This window comes from Neoarius graeffei, chromosome 25 (assembly GCF_027579695.1).
Source record: "Neoarius graeffei isolate fNeoGra1 chromosome 25, fNeoGra1.pri, whole genome shotgun sequence".
In the NCBI taxonomy this organism is placed as follows: Eukaryota; Metazoa; Chordata; class Actinopteri; order Siluriformes; family Ariidae; genus Neoarius; species Neoarius graeffei.
The window spans coordinates 40,892,862-40,910,021 of NC_083593.1; the positions used below are offsets into that span (position 1 = coordinate 40,892,862).

The 17,160-nt window shown below is 43.5% G+C and overlaps 1 protein-coding gene across 6 annotated transcripts in view; it reads left to right on the plus strand.

Annotated features, from left to right (window-relative positions):
* ppip5k2 (diphosphoinositol pentakisphosphate kinase 2) overlaps positions 1-17,160 on the plus strand; it is a 98,008-nt gene that overhangs the window by 50,638 nt on the left and 30,210 nt on the right. For all 6 annotated transcript variants that reach the window (XM_060908556.1, XM_060908559.1, XM_060908560.1 and 3 more), the window contains exons 10-19: positions 1-98; positions 1,843-1,929; positions 2,190-2,265; positions 2,384-2,493; positions 5,030-5,115; positions 5,249-5,374; positions 6,076-6,197; positions 10,349-10,531; positions 10,886-11,027; positions 11,119-11,342. The exon at positions 1-98 is cut by the window's left edge and continues 4 nt beyond it. In XM_060908556.1, the coding sequence (XP_060764539.1) occupies positions 1-98; positions 1,843-1,929; positions 2,190-2,265; positions 2,384-2,493; positions 5,030-5,115; positions 5,249-5,374; positions 6,076-6,197; positions 10,349-10,531; positions 10,886-11,027; positions 11,119-11,342 (1,254 nt within the window). The remainder of the gene's footprint in view (positions 99-1,842; positions 1,930-2,189; positions 2,266-2,383; positions 2,494-5,029; positions 5,116-5,248; positions 5,375-6,075; positions 6,198-10,348; positions 10,532-10,885; positions 11,028-11,118; positions 11,343-17,160) is intronic.

Sequence of the window (17,160 nt, forward strand, 5' to 3'; positions counted from 1 at the left end):
ATTGTCATGCGAGAGCTAGCTCCTCAGTTCCAGATTCCATGGTCCATCCCTCTGGAAGCAGAAGACATTCCCATAGTTCCCACCACGTCCGGAACAATGTATGTCCTTTATTGACAGTGCATTATTTAATAGTTATTCCATGAAATCGAATCGTACATGAGCTGATAGCTGACGAGGCACGTAGCACCGAGTTGGCTATAAGCCATGTATGATGAGATTGAATAGAATAAATGTTTTATTCTATCCACATTCACTGGATTTTGAGAAATGGCGCATTTTTATTTTTTTGCAAAATCGATAAATAAAAACTTTATACAAAACGTCCAACAAAATAATTTCCGTTTAGAATGTAAACAAACCAGTGAAATGACAGGAGCAATTTGTGAAAAATGCTGCTATAATAATTCTTGAAAAATAAAAAAAAAGATATACGTTCTTATCAAATACTTTTAGTCCATTTTTTTTTTTTTGGGGTTTTGTTTTCGAGTAGAGTTTTTATTTCGTCCTTGGTTGTTTCAGCAACACGCTCCTCCATTTTGTTTTTCTCTACTCACAGTATATGAGGGGCGGTACGGTGGTGTAGTGGTTAGCACTGTCGTCTCACAGCAAGAAGGTTCTGGGTTCGAGCCCAGCGGCCGGCGAGGGCCTTTCTGTGCGGAGTTTGCATGTTCTCCCCGTGTCCGCGTGGGTTTCCTCCGGGTGCTCCGGTTTCCCCCACAGTCCAAAGACATGCAGGTTAGGTTAACTGGTGACTCTAAATTGACCGTAGGTGTGAATGTGAGTGTGAATGGTTGTCTGACTCTGTGTGTCAGCCCTGCGATGACCTGGCGACTTGTCCAGGGTGTACCCCGCCTCTTGCCCATAGTCAGCTGGGATAGGCTCCAGCTTGCCCGCGACCCTGTACAGGATAAGTGGTTATGGATAATGGATGGATGTATGGACGGTATATGAGCTGATAGCCTAGTAGTAGAGTCGCCAATCAGAGTGTGCGATTGCTCATATCCAGTGAATGTGGATAGAATAATAACTATTATACCAAGATACTGTTGAATTGTCAAAACTATGACAGTAATTCCAGCTGCAAGACTCATCAGTGAGTTATGTTAATGTGCTGCTTGTACCACGTTATGGTTTCTATAGTAACAGCTAATTCACAAGTACTTCTATAGCAGATGTGCCACATAACCAAAGCCTATTAATACACGAATACCAAAAATGTGTTGTTTAACAAAGAAACGAGTATAATTGTTATTTGGTGAATATTTGTGTGTGTGTGTGTGTGTGTGTGTGTGTGTGTGTGTGTGCACATATAAGTATATTTAATGGTTATATGATGCTTTCTGTTAGATGTTTATTTCGCATTTTTGAAAGGACTTTCCAGTGTCCGCTCTTTGTAACTGTCAGAAATAATGCAGTTCTACAGAAAAGGACAAGGACTTTGTGCTTTGCTGTTGCTCTGTACCAAGCAGCATTTTCCCTGTCTTATTAAAGTCAAGAGAAAGTGAGGGAACAACTAGATATAACTGCTGTAGTGGGAACAATAACAGGATGATCCTCAACATGAACTATTCACAGATAAGAAGTATGACCTTGTTTTCTTTCTTTTTTGTTTTTAAATAAATAAAAATGCAATCATTGGCAAGTTGCTATGGTGTTAGAGGAATGAAGCACTGCGGGATGTGCTGGAAAATAATAGACCACCCAGTCTTGTTTTATTTCTTACTTCTCTATTGCCAAGTGTACTAAAAGCAGTGTTTGCATATTTTATCTTTCTCTGCTATAAGCAAGGCAAGTCCTGGGGTGTTTTACTTCTTTATAACAGCTGTATATTATGTTTAATAGGATGGAGCTGAGGTGTGTGATTGCTGTGATCCGACATGGAGACAGAACTCCCAAGCAGAAGATGAAAATGGAGGTTCGGCATCAGAGGTACAGTGCATGCTCTGTGTTTATCTTCTTATGCTCCGTTTTAAATCATCGCCGACCAACAACTATAAAATTAACTGATACAGTACAGGTCCTGTTTCTTGCTGTAATCCTCAAGTGCATGCTGACATTGTTGGAGCTGATGTTAGGTTTGCTGCTTATTCTCAATGCAAATAAGTATCAGAATAAAACAAAAACATACTGCTACAGTATGGAATGAAATGGTTCAATCTGCTTGACCTTGGTCACTGTGTGTCTTTCAGATTTTTTGACCTCTTTGAAAAATACGAGGGGTACAGAAGTGGAAAGCTGAAACTAAAAAAGCCAAAGCAACTTCAGGTAACAAAGTTTTAACTGAGCAGTTTTAATTGCAGGTTCCGTTATCAAGTAGCATATGGATATCTACAGTATATTGCCTGATGCACTTCATGAATATTACTTCATTTCATCACAACAGGAAGTTTTAGATATCGCCAGACAGCTGTTGGTTGAACTTGGGCAGAATAATGATACGGAAATTGAAGAAAGCAAAGCCAAACTTGAGCAGCTGAAAACAGTCCTTGAGATGTAAGTGAAGTTCTCTGTAATCATCACTGGTCCCATTCAGCTGTGGACAAAATATGGTGGTTGGTCTTCAAGCTGAAACACATCCTTCAGGGATGAGAATTTTCCACCGATTGGCGGATTTCTGACTTTTTCAGACCAAAATGATCGTTTTTGAGATCGATGCAAATCCGTTGAGAAATTTTGGGGGGTGGGGGGGATGGTTAACGATCTGTGGTCACCTTATAACGCAGACATCCCAAGTCTCCCGGAAGTTCCGGGAGTCTCCTGCATATTGATAGTGGCTCCCTGATGCCCGCAAATTGGAGAATATCTCCCGGAATCTAGAGCAAGCGAGCAAGAGCGTGCACGCGAAACATTAATGTCTGCATCACGCATATGACAGAGTGCGCGAGGGAGCGCGAGAGAGACTGCGTGTGTGCCTGTTCATGTAGCACATGCTAGACAAAGAGCATCCTGATTGGATTACTCAGCAAAATAAGCCAATCAGCTTTCAGTGTGGGCGGGCTTTTATCTCTTTTCTCGAGGACGAAGTTTTCAGTTCAGTCAGTGCAGCCTACAGGATCGTCATGGCAGAGAGAGAGCGCGCGCACTCCAAAAAACGAAAATACAAAACCCACTTCACCTCAGATTACACAAAAGAATATCCCTGTCTAATAAGGGTCAAAAATAATGACAAGTTTCGCACGATGTACTGTTTGCAACAGTGATTTCAGCATCACCCATGGTGGCTTAAATGATTGTAAAAGACATGTTGAGGTGAGTAGTGTAATTTCATGTGCATTATATTTAGGTCTACAACAGGCTGGCATGAAAAGACCAAACTTATTGAAGATTTCCGTAAAGTAACAATGTATGAATATACATCATATATATCACATATATATCAAATACACGTCATATATAAGTGTGTATCTTTTATAAATGGGGTTAGCTTATCTAATGTAGCATGTTGGGGAGAATCATAGTATCATATCTATGTTTCTGATAAAATTTTAGGTATGATACCATGTATAACTCTCCTACTTATTGCTCATTTCGTAGGGGGACCGGGGGGGGGGGGGGGTTGCTGGCATGTGCCGCGCGGGAGCGTCTGCCCAAATTTTTTAGGCCGAGATGAACTTATAGTTTTTGATTTAAAAAAAATTTCCAATATGTAATGCCCATTGTACATGCCTGTTCTTTAATTCAAAATCACCATCTTGATCTTCAAATTGAGCATATGGTATCTGTATTACATTACACAACATCCTGTCCAGATAAAACCTAGTTAGTACACACAACAGTTGAAAGGGAAGTGATGAGTGATGTTGAATGTTGCCTGCTTAATATGCAAGACCTCCTGCTACCATGATAACATCAGAAGAAAGCTTAAGAGAATTATATGATAGAACTTTTTTCTGGTTTGCACTTCATTTTAAAGGATTAGAGTATTCAAAGACATGAATAGCAGAAATATAATACTGTAGGGCTCATTTATATTAAAAGGTGCATTGATTTTTTGAAATCATCAAATGTGAATTGATTAAAAACAAGTCTCTTGTACCATATTAATCATTTTCACCTGGTAGTCCACCAAGAAGGGGAATTTATTTCCAAATAAATTGCAACTTTTTGCTGATAAAATTAATGTTTTTGGGGTAAAAAAAATAGCCAAAAATCATTAGCTCCCGCCCCCTGGGCCCCCACCGGGGCTCTGCCCCTGGGCCCCACTGGGTACCTGCGGCCCCCAACCCCCCAGCTTTTTTCAGACTTTTTAAATATTTTTCATTCTCATCCCTGATCCTTTCCTGGTGCTTAAGCATCTTTACTATGGTTACATAATTATTATTTATACCCCCGCTCCGAGGGGGGGGGTATACTGGTTTACTTCTTTCTGTCCGTATTTCCGTCTGTCCGAAACACCCTTTTTCTCAGCAACCACAAATTGTAGCCACTTGGTACCAAACTTCAGCTTAGGGTTCTATGCTATGCATACCGTTTTCAGGTCTATCGCACATCGACTTCCTGTTTACCAACTGAACGTATTTACGAAACATATAGTGGGGATTTACAAAATGTTCGTAACACTTTTCTCAGCAACTACAAATCACAACTGCTTGATATTTGTTACTGAGCTTCAGCTTAGGGTTCTATACCGTGTGTACCGTTTTCAGGTCTGTCGCACATCGACTTCCTGTTTACCGACTGAATGTATTTACAAAACGTATAGCGTGGATTTTGACGCTATTTCAAGAAGCAAAATGCTATTTCAGAATGACAGTTTACCAGGATGCTGTTTGAAATCCCTGAGGAGAGACACTGCTCTTTACTTACTTGTTTCAGGGTTAATTATTTGTTGAAGTCAACATTCATAATAAGTGTCATATTCCTTCGATTGCTTGCATTCTGATATAAGTGAGAGCGGGGGGATACGTAAGTGAGCAGTAGCTCACAATTGATCTTGTTATTACTTCTGGACTTGTTTACTGGAAAAATGACTCTAGTTCTTTTTTTTTTTCTTTTTTTGACCAACACAAGTTCCTCTGTCTTGTTTCAGGTATGGCCATTTTTCAGGTATTAATCGCAAGGTCCAATTAACATATCTCCCTCACGGCTGCCCAAAAACATCTAGTGAAGAGGAAGGTAAGACTTTTCTCTGTTGCCTATAATTTTATGTATACAGAAGCTCCCCCCCCCCAGTGTGTCAAATGGATGGCGATGTCTACAATATGTTAGCAGTTCTCACAACTGTATGTGTATGTATAATGTGTTTCAGACGTGCGGAGGGATGACCCATCCTTACTGCTGGTGCTGAAATGGGGTGGGGAGTTGACTCCAGCAGGCAGGGTACAGGCAGAGGAACTGGGTCGAGCATTTAGGTGCATGTACCCTGGAGGACAAGGTACAGCCACAGGAAACCCACAACTTTTTATCGTTTCTCTAAAACTTACTATCCTTTGGCGAAGAGATTCAGGAAAGGCTTCGTGATTTTAAATTCACAGTGGGAGAGAAAGGGCTTCTTCAAAGGGTTTGCAAGTACTTTGTTGTGAATTAAATAATCCAATTGTTTTAAACACAGCTAATTAAACAGGCAGTCTGCTGAATCAGTGCTTCACTGCTGTAAGAATATTAAGCAATTCCTGGTGTTTCTGTCAAGTGTTCTGTGAGGAGTCTTTTACTTTTTAACCCTTTTCAGATGTTAGCTGTACAATTAACATTGCCCAGGTTTTATCGAAAGCACTTTCTGCACCCGTGGTGCAGTGGTTAGCACTGTTTCCTCACAGCTAGAAGGTTCTGGGTTCAAACCTCGCGGCCAATGGGGGGCCTTTCTGTGTGGAGTTTGCATGTTCTCCCCGTGTCTGTATGGGTTTTCCTCCCACTTCAAAGACATGCAGATTAGGTAAAAATTGGTGAACCTGGTGTACATCGCTCTGGATAAGATCGTCTGCTAAATGCCTGTATTGTAATGCACTCGGTATTTCTAGATTTTTCAGAGCTACAATAGATTGACTGTTTTTCTATAAATCTTGTGGCCAGTTGAAGTATACTACATTTAAAGTATTGTCTTGGTTTGGAATAAAACTGTAGCTGTGTTTCCCACAGGCGACTACGCAGGTTTTCCTGGCTGTGGCCTGTTGCGTCTGCACAGCACATATCGACATGATCTGAAGATCTACGCGTCTGATGAGGGCCGGGTTCAGATGACGGCAGCCGCTTTTGCCAAGGTGCAGTTTATCAACTTGTGCAGTCATACAGAATGAATCTCTTCCCTCTCTTTACGTTCCTTGGTTTTGCAGCACTGTATATGCTATAAATTATTCAATTTGTTTTCACATTTTGTTTCTCAACTTCTAGCACGTTTTACATATTTTACATTTTTGGACCCAGACGTGAGCTTGAAAAAAGTTCAGCTTTTCAGAAAAGAGCCACATGATGTCAAGTGCTGTTTTACCTTGTTTAAACAATCAGGTTACCAGTTGGAGAGGAAACAAGAAAAACAAAGATGAACAAAGTGCTGGTGAAATAATTATTCTTGTTAGTGAGTGTATGTCAGGAGATTTGACGTGTTACGGTAAATTGAAAATATTCCACTTTGCCAAATAACTTTAAAAAAAAAAAAACAACAAAAAAAACAAAACTTGTCTGCTTTTGGTCCGTTCACTACAACATAATGTGGTGTTACAGCATAACTGTGGCTCCAAAGCTGCAGCAGTGTCAAACAGCCTTATTGCCAGAATTAAACTAATATTTTGCATTTTTATTACTGAAAGTAATGGATCTAATCTAGGATGCCGAGTCAAATGAAAACCTTAAAATTGCACTATAAATTAGAATGGGAAGCCATGACCTAATGGTTAGAGAAGCAGCTTTGGGACCAAAAGGTTGCCAGTTTGATACCCTAGACCAGCAGGAATGACTGAAATGCCCTTGAGCAAGGCACCTAACCCCCAACTGCTCTCCAGGCTGCTCTGAGTTTGTTGTACGTCGCTCTGGATAAGACAGTCTGCTAAATGTCATTAATGTAATGTTACGTAATGAATCAATTATTATTATTTTTTTCTGGGGAAATCTGGACTTTTGCTAAAGCTGTACTGTGTAGGATTTCAGGGGCTCTATTAGCAGAAATGAAATGCAGCATTCAGAAGTATGATTTGATTAGTGTATAATTAGCTGTAACTATGAATCCTTGTGTTTGCGTAAGCTTAGCATGAGCCCTTTATATCTACATAGAGAGCGGTTCCTCTTCCACGGAGCCCGCCATGTTTCTGCAGTAACCCAGAACGGACAAACCTCTAGAGAGCATCGTTTGTGTTTTGCGTTTTTATAAGTGGCAGCGTGAATCCGGAAGGAAGATGAAGAAGAACAGAAGGCAAAGAAGAAGAAAGAAGAGGAATCGGTGTTTGTTGGTGCTGGCTAACAAGTTTCAGAACTCAAATTGTGAAAAATGGAAGATTATACTTATTATTTATCATGAGAAATGCAAGGGAGTGTGAATGCAAGTACATAGACGTGTGCTACGGGCACCTGATGGAATTCAGATACTGATTCTTTCTAATACACGCTTGGCAGGGCTTGACATTAACTTGCCCCCTATTTTGCGAGTATGGCATTTATTTCCACTTGCCCCCTATTTTGCGAGTGTGGCATTTATTTATTTATTTATTTAATTAATTAAAGGAAAGCCATAGAATAGTTGTGAATTGCAACATAAAATGATCACACATTGAGTTGAAGTTTGGTTATTGATTAAGTTTATTATTAAGTTTGGTGGGGCAGCACGGTGGTGTAGTGGTTAGCACTGTCGCCTCACAGCAAGAAGGTCCGGGTTCGAGCCCCGTGGCCGGCGAGGGCCTTTCTGTGTGGAGTTTGCATGTTCTCCCTGTGTCCGCGTGGGTTTCCTCCGGGTGCTCCGGTTTCCCCCACAGTCCAAAGACATGCAGGTTAGGTTAACTGGTGACTCTAAATTGACCGTAGGTGTGAATGTGAGTGTGAATGGTTGTCTGTGTCTATGTGTCAGCCCTGTGATGACCTGGCGACTTGTCCAGGGTGTACCCCGCCTTTCGCCCGTAGTCAGCTGGGATAGGCTCCAGCTTGCCTGCGACCCTGTAGAAGGATAAAGCGGCTAGAGATAATGAGATGAGATGAGATTAAGTTTGGTTACTGGTTACTTTTTATTTGTAACAGACAATAGCAGTTATATCCAAAATAGTTTTTCCTGCCTTAGTCGATTTATTTCCATTTCACATGCATGCAGCTAGGGCGGCACGGTGGTGTAGTGGTTAGCGCTGTCGCCTCACAGCAAGAAGGTCCTGGGTTCGAGCCCCGGGGCCGGCGAGGGCCTTTCTGTGTGGAGTTTGCATGTTCTCCCCGTGTCCGCGTGGGTTTCCTCCGGGTGCTCCGGTTTCCCCCACAGTCCAAAGACATGCAGGTTAGGTTAACTGGTGACTCTAAATTGACCGTAGGTGTGACTGTGAGTGTGAATGGTTGTCTGTGTCTATGTGTCAGCCCTGTGATGACCTGGCGACTTGTCCAGGGTGTACCCCGCCTTTCGCCCGTAGTCAGCTAGGATAGGCTCCAGCTTGCCTGCGACCCTGTAGAAGGATAAAGCGGCTAGAGATGAGATGCATGCAGCTGTTGTAAAGTTCAGTGTGTTTGTGTAGAACTCTCTCAGACTATTGGTTCATTAATTGATAATGTAGAAATCATAAAATAGAAATCTGTAACAAAGTTTGTATGAAGAAAACAATAGGGTGCCAAGACTTTTGAACAGTACTGTGTTTGAGTGTGTGTGTGTGTGTGTGTGTATTATTATTATTATTATTATTATTATTATTATTATTTTTATATCATCCACCTCTAGGTTTAAAAACAAAACAAAAACAAAAAAAAATGTGCTGCGTCATGACAGACAGGATAATGTTTGAGTTTAAAATTGTTTAGTGTGTAGGTTATGGGTGTTTTATACAGATCTGGCAAACTGTAACTGAATCAGCCGGTCTGAAATGATGCAGCATGGGGTTTTTTGTTTTAATGTAATTTATTATTTTTTAATAAACCTAGAAGTGGATGATGTAACAAAAAATGTAATAAAACCGATATATATATATTTCGCACAGGACTGTGTTCCTCTGATAACAGAAAAAAAGCTCCAGCTCTCTCTGCTCTTAATCTGTTCTGTTCTTTCAGGATTTATTGCGCATGTCGCTCCTTGTTGAGTTTTTATGCCCGAGTTGTTTGAAACCAATCTGGGTTTTCTGTGTCGAATAAGGAAGCGGCTTCACCTGTAAGAAAATCAAACACTTTCATGAAGGAGCTAACTCGAACGCGAGCAGAAAAAAATAAAACGAGATTCTTAAGCAAACTCTTCCATCCTCACTTCCGACTTTCTTTTTGTAAAATACATTTTCAATACAATCGTGAATTTCTCTGGAGTTTTCAGGCTGAGCTACTCTCTTCATATCCTTGAACCACTCATTTCCTCGTTGTTCTTGAAGCATTTGCTTCCATTTAACATTTTTCTTGATAGCGGGAAGACGGTAATGCCTTTTATCTATTTCTCTGTTTGAACAAGCAAAAACAGCGCAAAAATTAACCATATTGAAGACAGATTAAGCCTTGCTTGCATGAAAAATGGTGTCTGTCTGACCCCAGCTGTAATTATCATGTGACGCGTGACGTCATGCACAAGGGGTCTATAAACAGTATGCGTACCATACTACAACAGCGGGGGGATATAAAATAACTTGCAAAGCAGTAAATGAAGCCGAGACTAAGAAAACAGCCAAGACATAATGGTGGATACGTAGTGAGGGATGGTTTTATGAACTGAAATAAAAGATCAAAAAGCCTCATTTTTGTGGTGCTAGTTTGTAATATATGCTCATTCCAACTTGCCCAGTCGGACATGTCGGGGACATGTTTCGCTTGCCCAAATGCATGTTTCACTTGCCCTGGGCAATCGGGCAGTCCTTAATGTCGAGCCCTGCTTGGAAGGCGAAGGGTAATGGAGGGGCATTAAGTTGGGTGCAATCTGTAACCTCACTAGATCACTGGATCACCTACATAGTGCATCTGGAAACGCTGGAACACTTGCATTGAATGAAATGGAGGTTATGTGAAAAAACTGGACACTTTTGTGATACCTTTTTGCAAGAAACAATGCAAAATAAAAAAAAAAGTATGGTTTTCATTTGACTTGCCTTCATAGATAGCTAGGTGATGCTGTTAGCCAATACTAACTAGGATTGGTAAGAGCATTATGTTTAGTGTGTGTTGCATGATCTGCTTTTTTTCTGTATATTATTATATTACTTTTCATATAATATCAGAGGTATTTTTATGTCACTCACATGTACAAATTATTTTGAATCTGCAGGGTCTCTTGGCACTGGAGGGTGAGCTGACCCCTATCCTGGTGCAGATGGTGAAGAGTGCCAACATGAATGGTTTGCTGGACAGCGACAGCGACTCTTTGAACAGCTGTCAACAGCGAGTTAAAGCTCGACTTCACGAGATCCTGCAGAAGGACAGAGACTTCAGCTTTGAAGACTATGAAAAGGTTTGGGATTGTTTCCAAATGACAGGACGAGTTTTAAAAACAGTACAGCGATTTGTGAGCTACAAGGGCATTTTTGCCCTGGAGTGTGTGTTTAGCTGAAGGTTTTTTAAAAATCAAAGTTTTTTCAATGCTTTTCAATGGAGCACAGCCTTGAGAAAGCATGTTTCACATTTCTTTATTCTCTGTAATTGAGTTGTTGAAATGCATTTCTAATGTACTTTTTAAGCATCCTGTTACTTTTCAGGGTGAAATACTACTTTTCAACCTTTTTTAAAATATTTTTTTCTATCCTTATTTCAAGCCCCAGATTTCCCTGTTGGCATTTTCATTTTTGTGTCATTCTTCTGTTGATAGCTGGCTCCCACTACGAGTACCTCACTAGTGAAGTCCATGCAGATGATCAAGAACCCAGTGAAGACGTGCGATAAAGTTTATTCCCTCATCCAAAACCTAACACTGCAGATTAGACAGAGGATGGAGGACCCCAAGTCAGCAGGTACAAAGCAAGAACAACATGGATAAAGTAAGATTTCAGGTCTTATCCAGCTCGTATTAGAGCTCTGTCTCTCTCAATCTATCTCACTCAGACATCCAGCTGTACCATAGCGAGACTCTGGAGCTGATGCTCCGTCGCTGGTCCAAACTGGAGAAGGATTTCAAGATGAAAAACGGACGCTACAACATCAGTAAGATCCCTGACATCTACGACTGCATCAAATACGATGTGCAGCACAACAGCTCACTTAAGCTGGATAACACCATGGAGATCTATAGGCTCTCTAAAGCTCTGGCTGATATCGTCATTCCGCAGGTGAGGTGACGTCTGTTATTTTCGATAAATCTTCACGGTGCAAGACAATACCTATACATTGAAAGAATTGCATGCTAGCACGAGTCATTTTTAAAATGCTGTTTTTATATTTTGACCAGACTAGACTTTTAGTTTGTTTCTCGAAAGTTTCCCGTCTACAGTAAAACACGAAAATGACAAAATGACACTACACGCACACTGATCCATGGCTTGTATGTCATTTCTGCCATTTTTGGCTTGTTTCAGCAGTATACATGTATATTTCATGTGTATATTATAAAGCAGACCATTATGAAACTAAAATATTTCTTCCAGAAAACAGCTTCACAATAAGTTCTGCCGTCTTGGTATTGTGGACATCACATGACGATTATATGTCAGCGTTTTGAAAACAAACCCAAAAACAACCCTTAATTTCCCCCTACAACGTTCACCCAGTTCATAATTTGATTCAATTCATGATATTGGGTTCATGATATGATTCTCCCCACAATATTTTTGAAAAAAATTATTAAATGAAGAAAATTGTATTACCATAAAAAAGCAACGTTTATTTTACTATTCTTTATAATCTTAAATATGACTTTTGTTTAAAAAAAAACTTGTTTATTTTTCTTAATAACCGACAGTAATTTACCCACATTTTTAAAGGCTGGCATAAAATATAATAACCTAATATCTAAAATCCTCCTTTTATTAAAAATGAAAAAAAAAAAAGTTGATAACAATTAGGCCTTTTCTTAATAAACATTTTATAAACATTTGCCTCTACTTCCATTTTCTTCTCTTTTTATCTTTAGCTTTTGACAGTCTGTAAAAAGAGAGCTCTGATTTCTTGTTAAATCGCTGGTTACGTAGGTCAGCGTTTCTCAACCTTTTTTCAGTCACGACACCCTTCAGAAGTATGCAAATTCTCAAGGCACCCGCATATAAAATATACGCAGTCATGCTGACCCCGGCAGTGATGTTATGACATGGGAAAGGGGGCCATGAGACAAATTTTGATGATGCATGAAGCGGCGATGATCTGCATTAGTGTAACTATCGTTTTTTGGAATTTTAATTCATTTTATTTATTTCAGTGTTAGAATATATAATTTTTTGACGACACCCCTAACGAAGCCAAACGGCACCCCAGGGTGCCGCGGCACCCTGGTTGAGAAAGGCTGACATAGGTAACCATGGTTCTACGACTGGTGGAAGACCGCCAGATGGCGCAGTTTAGACTGTGTGAAACCCCTTGCGCGAGCCGCATCTCTTGCCGAAAATTTATACCCAAGTTGTCAACTCGTGACGTATGATGTGATGTGCCCTAAATGATAAAACAGTAGCACGCATGTCTATCATTGCCTGGAGCCTTTCTCGCCAGAACCAGAGTCCCGAGTGACTGGTCTATCTAGCGGTCTTCCACTAGTCGTAGAACCACGGTTACCTACGTAACCAGCGTTCTACTTCCTTGTCTCCAGACCACCAGATGGTGCAGTTTAGACTGTGTGGAAGACTTGTGTCCAAGCTGTCACGAGGGCCCAACTAATACAGAAGACATAACAAAGGAAAAAAACACCACAGACTAGTGTTATGTTACTGACTTCACTTTATTGAACAAGTCAGATTAGTTACACTTCTATTATTGCATTTGTAACAATCAAGAACTGGTGGAGGCTGTAAAGCTCACACCTACCATGAAAGGAACTGCTGTTGTCCACAGCTAATGAACAGATGGAGCAGCGCTAAACACAGCCTGCATGCATGATGAAGAACTAGTAGCAACATTTATCCTGTAGAACCTGGAAAATGTGCAGGCCGACGTCCAGGTTGCGGCCGAACAAATATCCAATAGACTCACACCCTTCAGGGCAGCCCAAGAGGTAGACACAGAACGAGTGGAGTGACATTTCACTGCCATCGGCATGTCATGGCCTGTAGAAGAATAAGCGTAAGATATAGTGTCTATAATCCAATGAGCCAACCTATCCTTAGACAAGGCCGCTCCTTTACATCTGTCACTGAAGCACACAAACAATTGGTCAGTGGTTCGCCAGTCTGCTGTGGCTGTCACATACTGCATAACTGCCCTAACAGGCCAAAGGTCCATGTTCAGTGTATTATCTGAAGGATCCAAAGCAGGAATAATCAGAGGTCTGTTAACAAAATCTGGACCCAACACTTTAGGTAGAAAAGTAGGGTTCAGCCACAATGTTACTCGTGAGATCTCTGGCCCCCACTGCAGACACAGTGGGCTGACGGAGAGTGCTTGCAGCTCACTTACCCTTTTCGCTGAGGCCACTGCAATCAGGAAAGCAGTCTTCATTGAAAGCCACTTAATGTCAGCACTCCTCAGAGGTTTGTATGGAGGGCTACAGAGACTGTTCAACACAATATGGAGGTCCCACTGAGGTACGACGCATTTGCGAGGTGGATTCAAACGTTTTGCACCTTTCAGGAAGGTCACAATCATCTTATGCGCCCTGATAGGGTGCCCATCAATTGGACCCCTGTAGGCTGACATCGTAACCACATATCCTCTCAGGGTCGATGCAGAGCGACCAGCCTCCAAAAGGCCCTGCAGAAATTCCAAAATGTTCTTCAAAGTAGCCACTGGGTCAATACTGCGTTCAGAACACCATGCTGAATAATATTTCCATCTGCCACTATACAACAGGCGTGTAGATGGAGAATGAGCATTTAGAAGAGTGTTCCTGACCCCCTGTGAACATTCCTGTATGCCGGATGAGCCCCCAAGGGCTAGACCCAGAGCTTCAGTCTCTGAGGGTGTCTGTGCCACAGACTGCCATTCAACTGGGTCAGCAGGTCTCTCTTGACTGGTAGAGGGCTGGGTGGACCTGCCAACAGTGCTTTCAGAAGATAAAACCAGGGACCGTATACACGGTATGGCGCGACCAGAAGCACAGGCTGGTTGGTCGTCCGTATGCGCTCGAGTATCTGCCATATCAGTGGGAACGGAGGGAACGCATACAGCCTCAGGTTTGGCCACTGATGGGCCAACGCATCCTGCCCCAGGGACCCAGGCTCGCCCCACAGTGAGAACCACTTTGGACAGTGGGTTGTCTCTCTGGTGGCAAATAGGTCCACCTTCGCTTGTCCGTATGTTTTCCAAATCATCTGAACTACCTCCTCATTCAGGCGCCACTCCCCCATGAGGGGCCCACCCCGAGAGAGAGTGTCCGCTACACAATTCTTCTTCTCGGGCACATGTATCGCCCTCAGAGATAGCAGGTGTGCATCCGCCCACAGCCAGATCTGCCTGGTTAGGGTGTTCAGCAAGGAGGACCTCGTCCCCCCCCCGGTGGTTGATGTGATATACTGTTGGAGTGTTGTCCGACCGAATGAGGACATGTTTGCATTCCAGCTGTCCTCTGAAATGCTGTAGCGTCAGCCAGACAGCCCGCAGTTCCAGGTAGTTTATGTGGCAGGACCGGAACCTGTCCTGCCACACACCATGAATCCCCTGGTGATTCCACACTCTGCCCCAGCCGTGTTGACTGGCATCCATGGTGATGACCTCCCTCTGAGCTGGGGGTGGTCCCAGTGTGACTCCCCTCAGAAGAAAAGATCTCAGTGCCCACTGCTTCAGGGAGGCAATGCCCTTTGGTGTCATTGACACCAGCACACGCTTTTGGGTCTGAGCTGTGAGTCTCTTGGCCCTCAGCCATGATTGAAAAGGCAGGAGATGAAGCCTGCCTAATGTAATAACAGGTGTTGCAGCCGCCAACATCCCTGCAAGACGCAGCAGCAGGCCATAGCGGACGGTCTGACTCGACCGGACTCGTGTGGCCAGCCCCAGTATGTTGCGAATTCTTCCCTGAGTCAGGCACGCTTGTAACGTGATTGCATTCAGGTGAATGCCTATGAAGTCGATGGTCTGAGTCGGTTCCAGTGTGCTCTTTTCGAAGTTCACCGTCAAACCGAGAGCTGAAACATGATTGAGTAGTATCTAAGCATTCGCGCTTGCTTGCTCTGGGGACTGTGCACAAAGCAGCCAGTCGTCCAGATAGGGTAGGACGCGGATGCCCTGGCGATGTAATGGAGACAGGGCCTCGCGCATGCACCTGGTAAAGACCCGGGGGGCCAGTGATAGCCCAAAAGGAAGCACCTTGAACTGGAACGAGCGACCTTCGAAATGGAAACGAAGGAAGAGACGGTGCTGAGGATGAATGGGTATGTGAAAATACGCATCTCATAGATCCACTGTAATGAACCAGTCTCCCGCCTCCACTGAGTGGAGCACGTCCGAAGTACGCAGCATACGAAAGGGCAGCTGCTTGAGGTAAGTGTTTAGATGGCGTAGGTCTAGTATTGGCCGGAGCCCGCCATCTTTCTTGGGTACGACGAAGTAGGTGGAGAACACACCCCGACGTGTCTGGGGGTCTATTTCTTCTATGGCATCTTTGTTTAAGAGGGACTGAATTTCCGATAGTCAGGCAGAACGTGTTTCCGGGCTTTGAGCATGCGTGACACGTAGCCCTAAGTTTAGAGGAGGCCGGCGATGAAATTGAAGGCGATAGCCACCTTTGAGGGTGTTCAGGACCCACAGGTTTGGCGTTGTTGAGCCCCAGTACTCCAGCTGTTGAGGAGTAAAACGCCCTGCCGCCGGCCGTGCACCATCAGTCTCGTGACTGTAGGTGGTGTGCAGCTTTGGGGGGACGGCTGTGAGTTGCCCTTGGAAAAGAGGTAGGGGGTCTGCCACGTGTTCCACGCTGGGGAAAGCCATGTTCTGTTTGCCTTCGCTGAGGCTGCTGGAAGGCTGCTGCTGTATGGTGGCGGTAGGAAGGGGCGCTGCGAAAGGTAGGTGGTGGCAATGCCTGAGGTCGCCTGAAAGCAGGTCTCGGTTTCACATGTTGGGAGCATGTTTCAGAAGCAAGTTGGCGGTGGTTTAGAGCCTCTTGCGCTGCTGGGCCAAACACCTGCCCAGGGGCCAAGGGTAGTTGGCACAAGACATTCCTAGCTGCATCAGGAAGAGGGGACTGTGCTACCCAAATCTGCCTGTGGGCTTGGAGTAGCAGTCCCATAGACTTACCACACTGCTTAGTCATTGCCCCCACGCCTTGAAGAGCAGTGTCTATCAACTCGGAGGCAGCCGCATCTGAGGTTGGCTGTAGGGTTGTCTGCAATGCAAGTAGTAGATGGGCCATGGTATTCAGGACCCGCCCCATTGTAGCCTGAGTGTTATAAGCTCTACACACCAAATTGTCAGCGCGTCTGGGCTAGGGCACCGCGGGTCAGCACGAAGGGCTTCATCAGGTGGGGCAACCAGTGACACCACCACTGACTCCACTGGTGGCATGGGGCCCAGGCCTGCAGAGCCTGGGTTTGCCATGGAAGCCAACAGTCTAGTGGGATGGTCCATTCTGCTGGTATTTGCCTCCTTTAGTGCCTCAGTAAACATCTTAACAAAGTCCTCACAGTGAGGGACAAAGAGATCATTGCTGTATGTGGATAAGCGGCAAAGACGGTTTGTCTGCACCAGACTCTGAGGAAGAGGTTCTATGTTAAGCTTTGCCAGGGCCATTTGAATAGTTCCTGCTAGAGTGGCATTGACCACTGATGATTCTGGCTCGTCCTCTGACTCCCTGCCACTCTCTGTAGCAGGAGAGTGGAAGGCAACATGGTCGTCTGGGAATGAAAAATCTCTGCCCAAAGGAAACAAGCTATTTGTGGCAGCAAGAGAAACCATATCCTCCTCTCTGTGTAGGGGAGATGGAGGCAGGATTGGCTGTGAAGCAGGCAGAGGGGCCTCATCCTCTGTCTGAGAGCCAGGCTGTGACGCATGTTGTGAATGCATACTAATAAACATCTC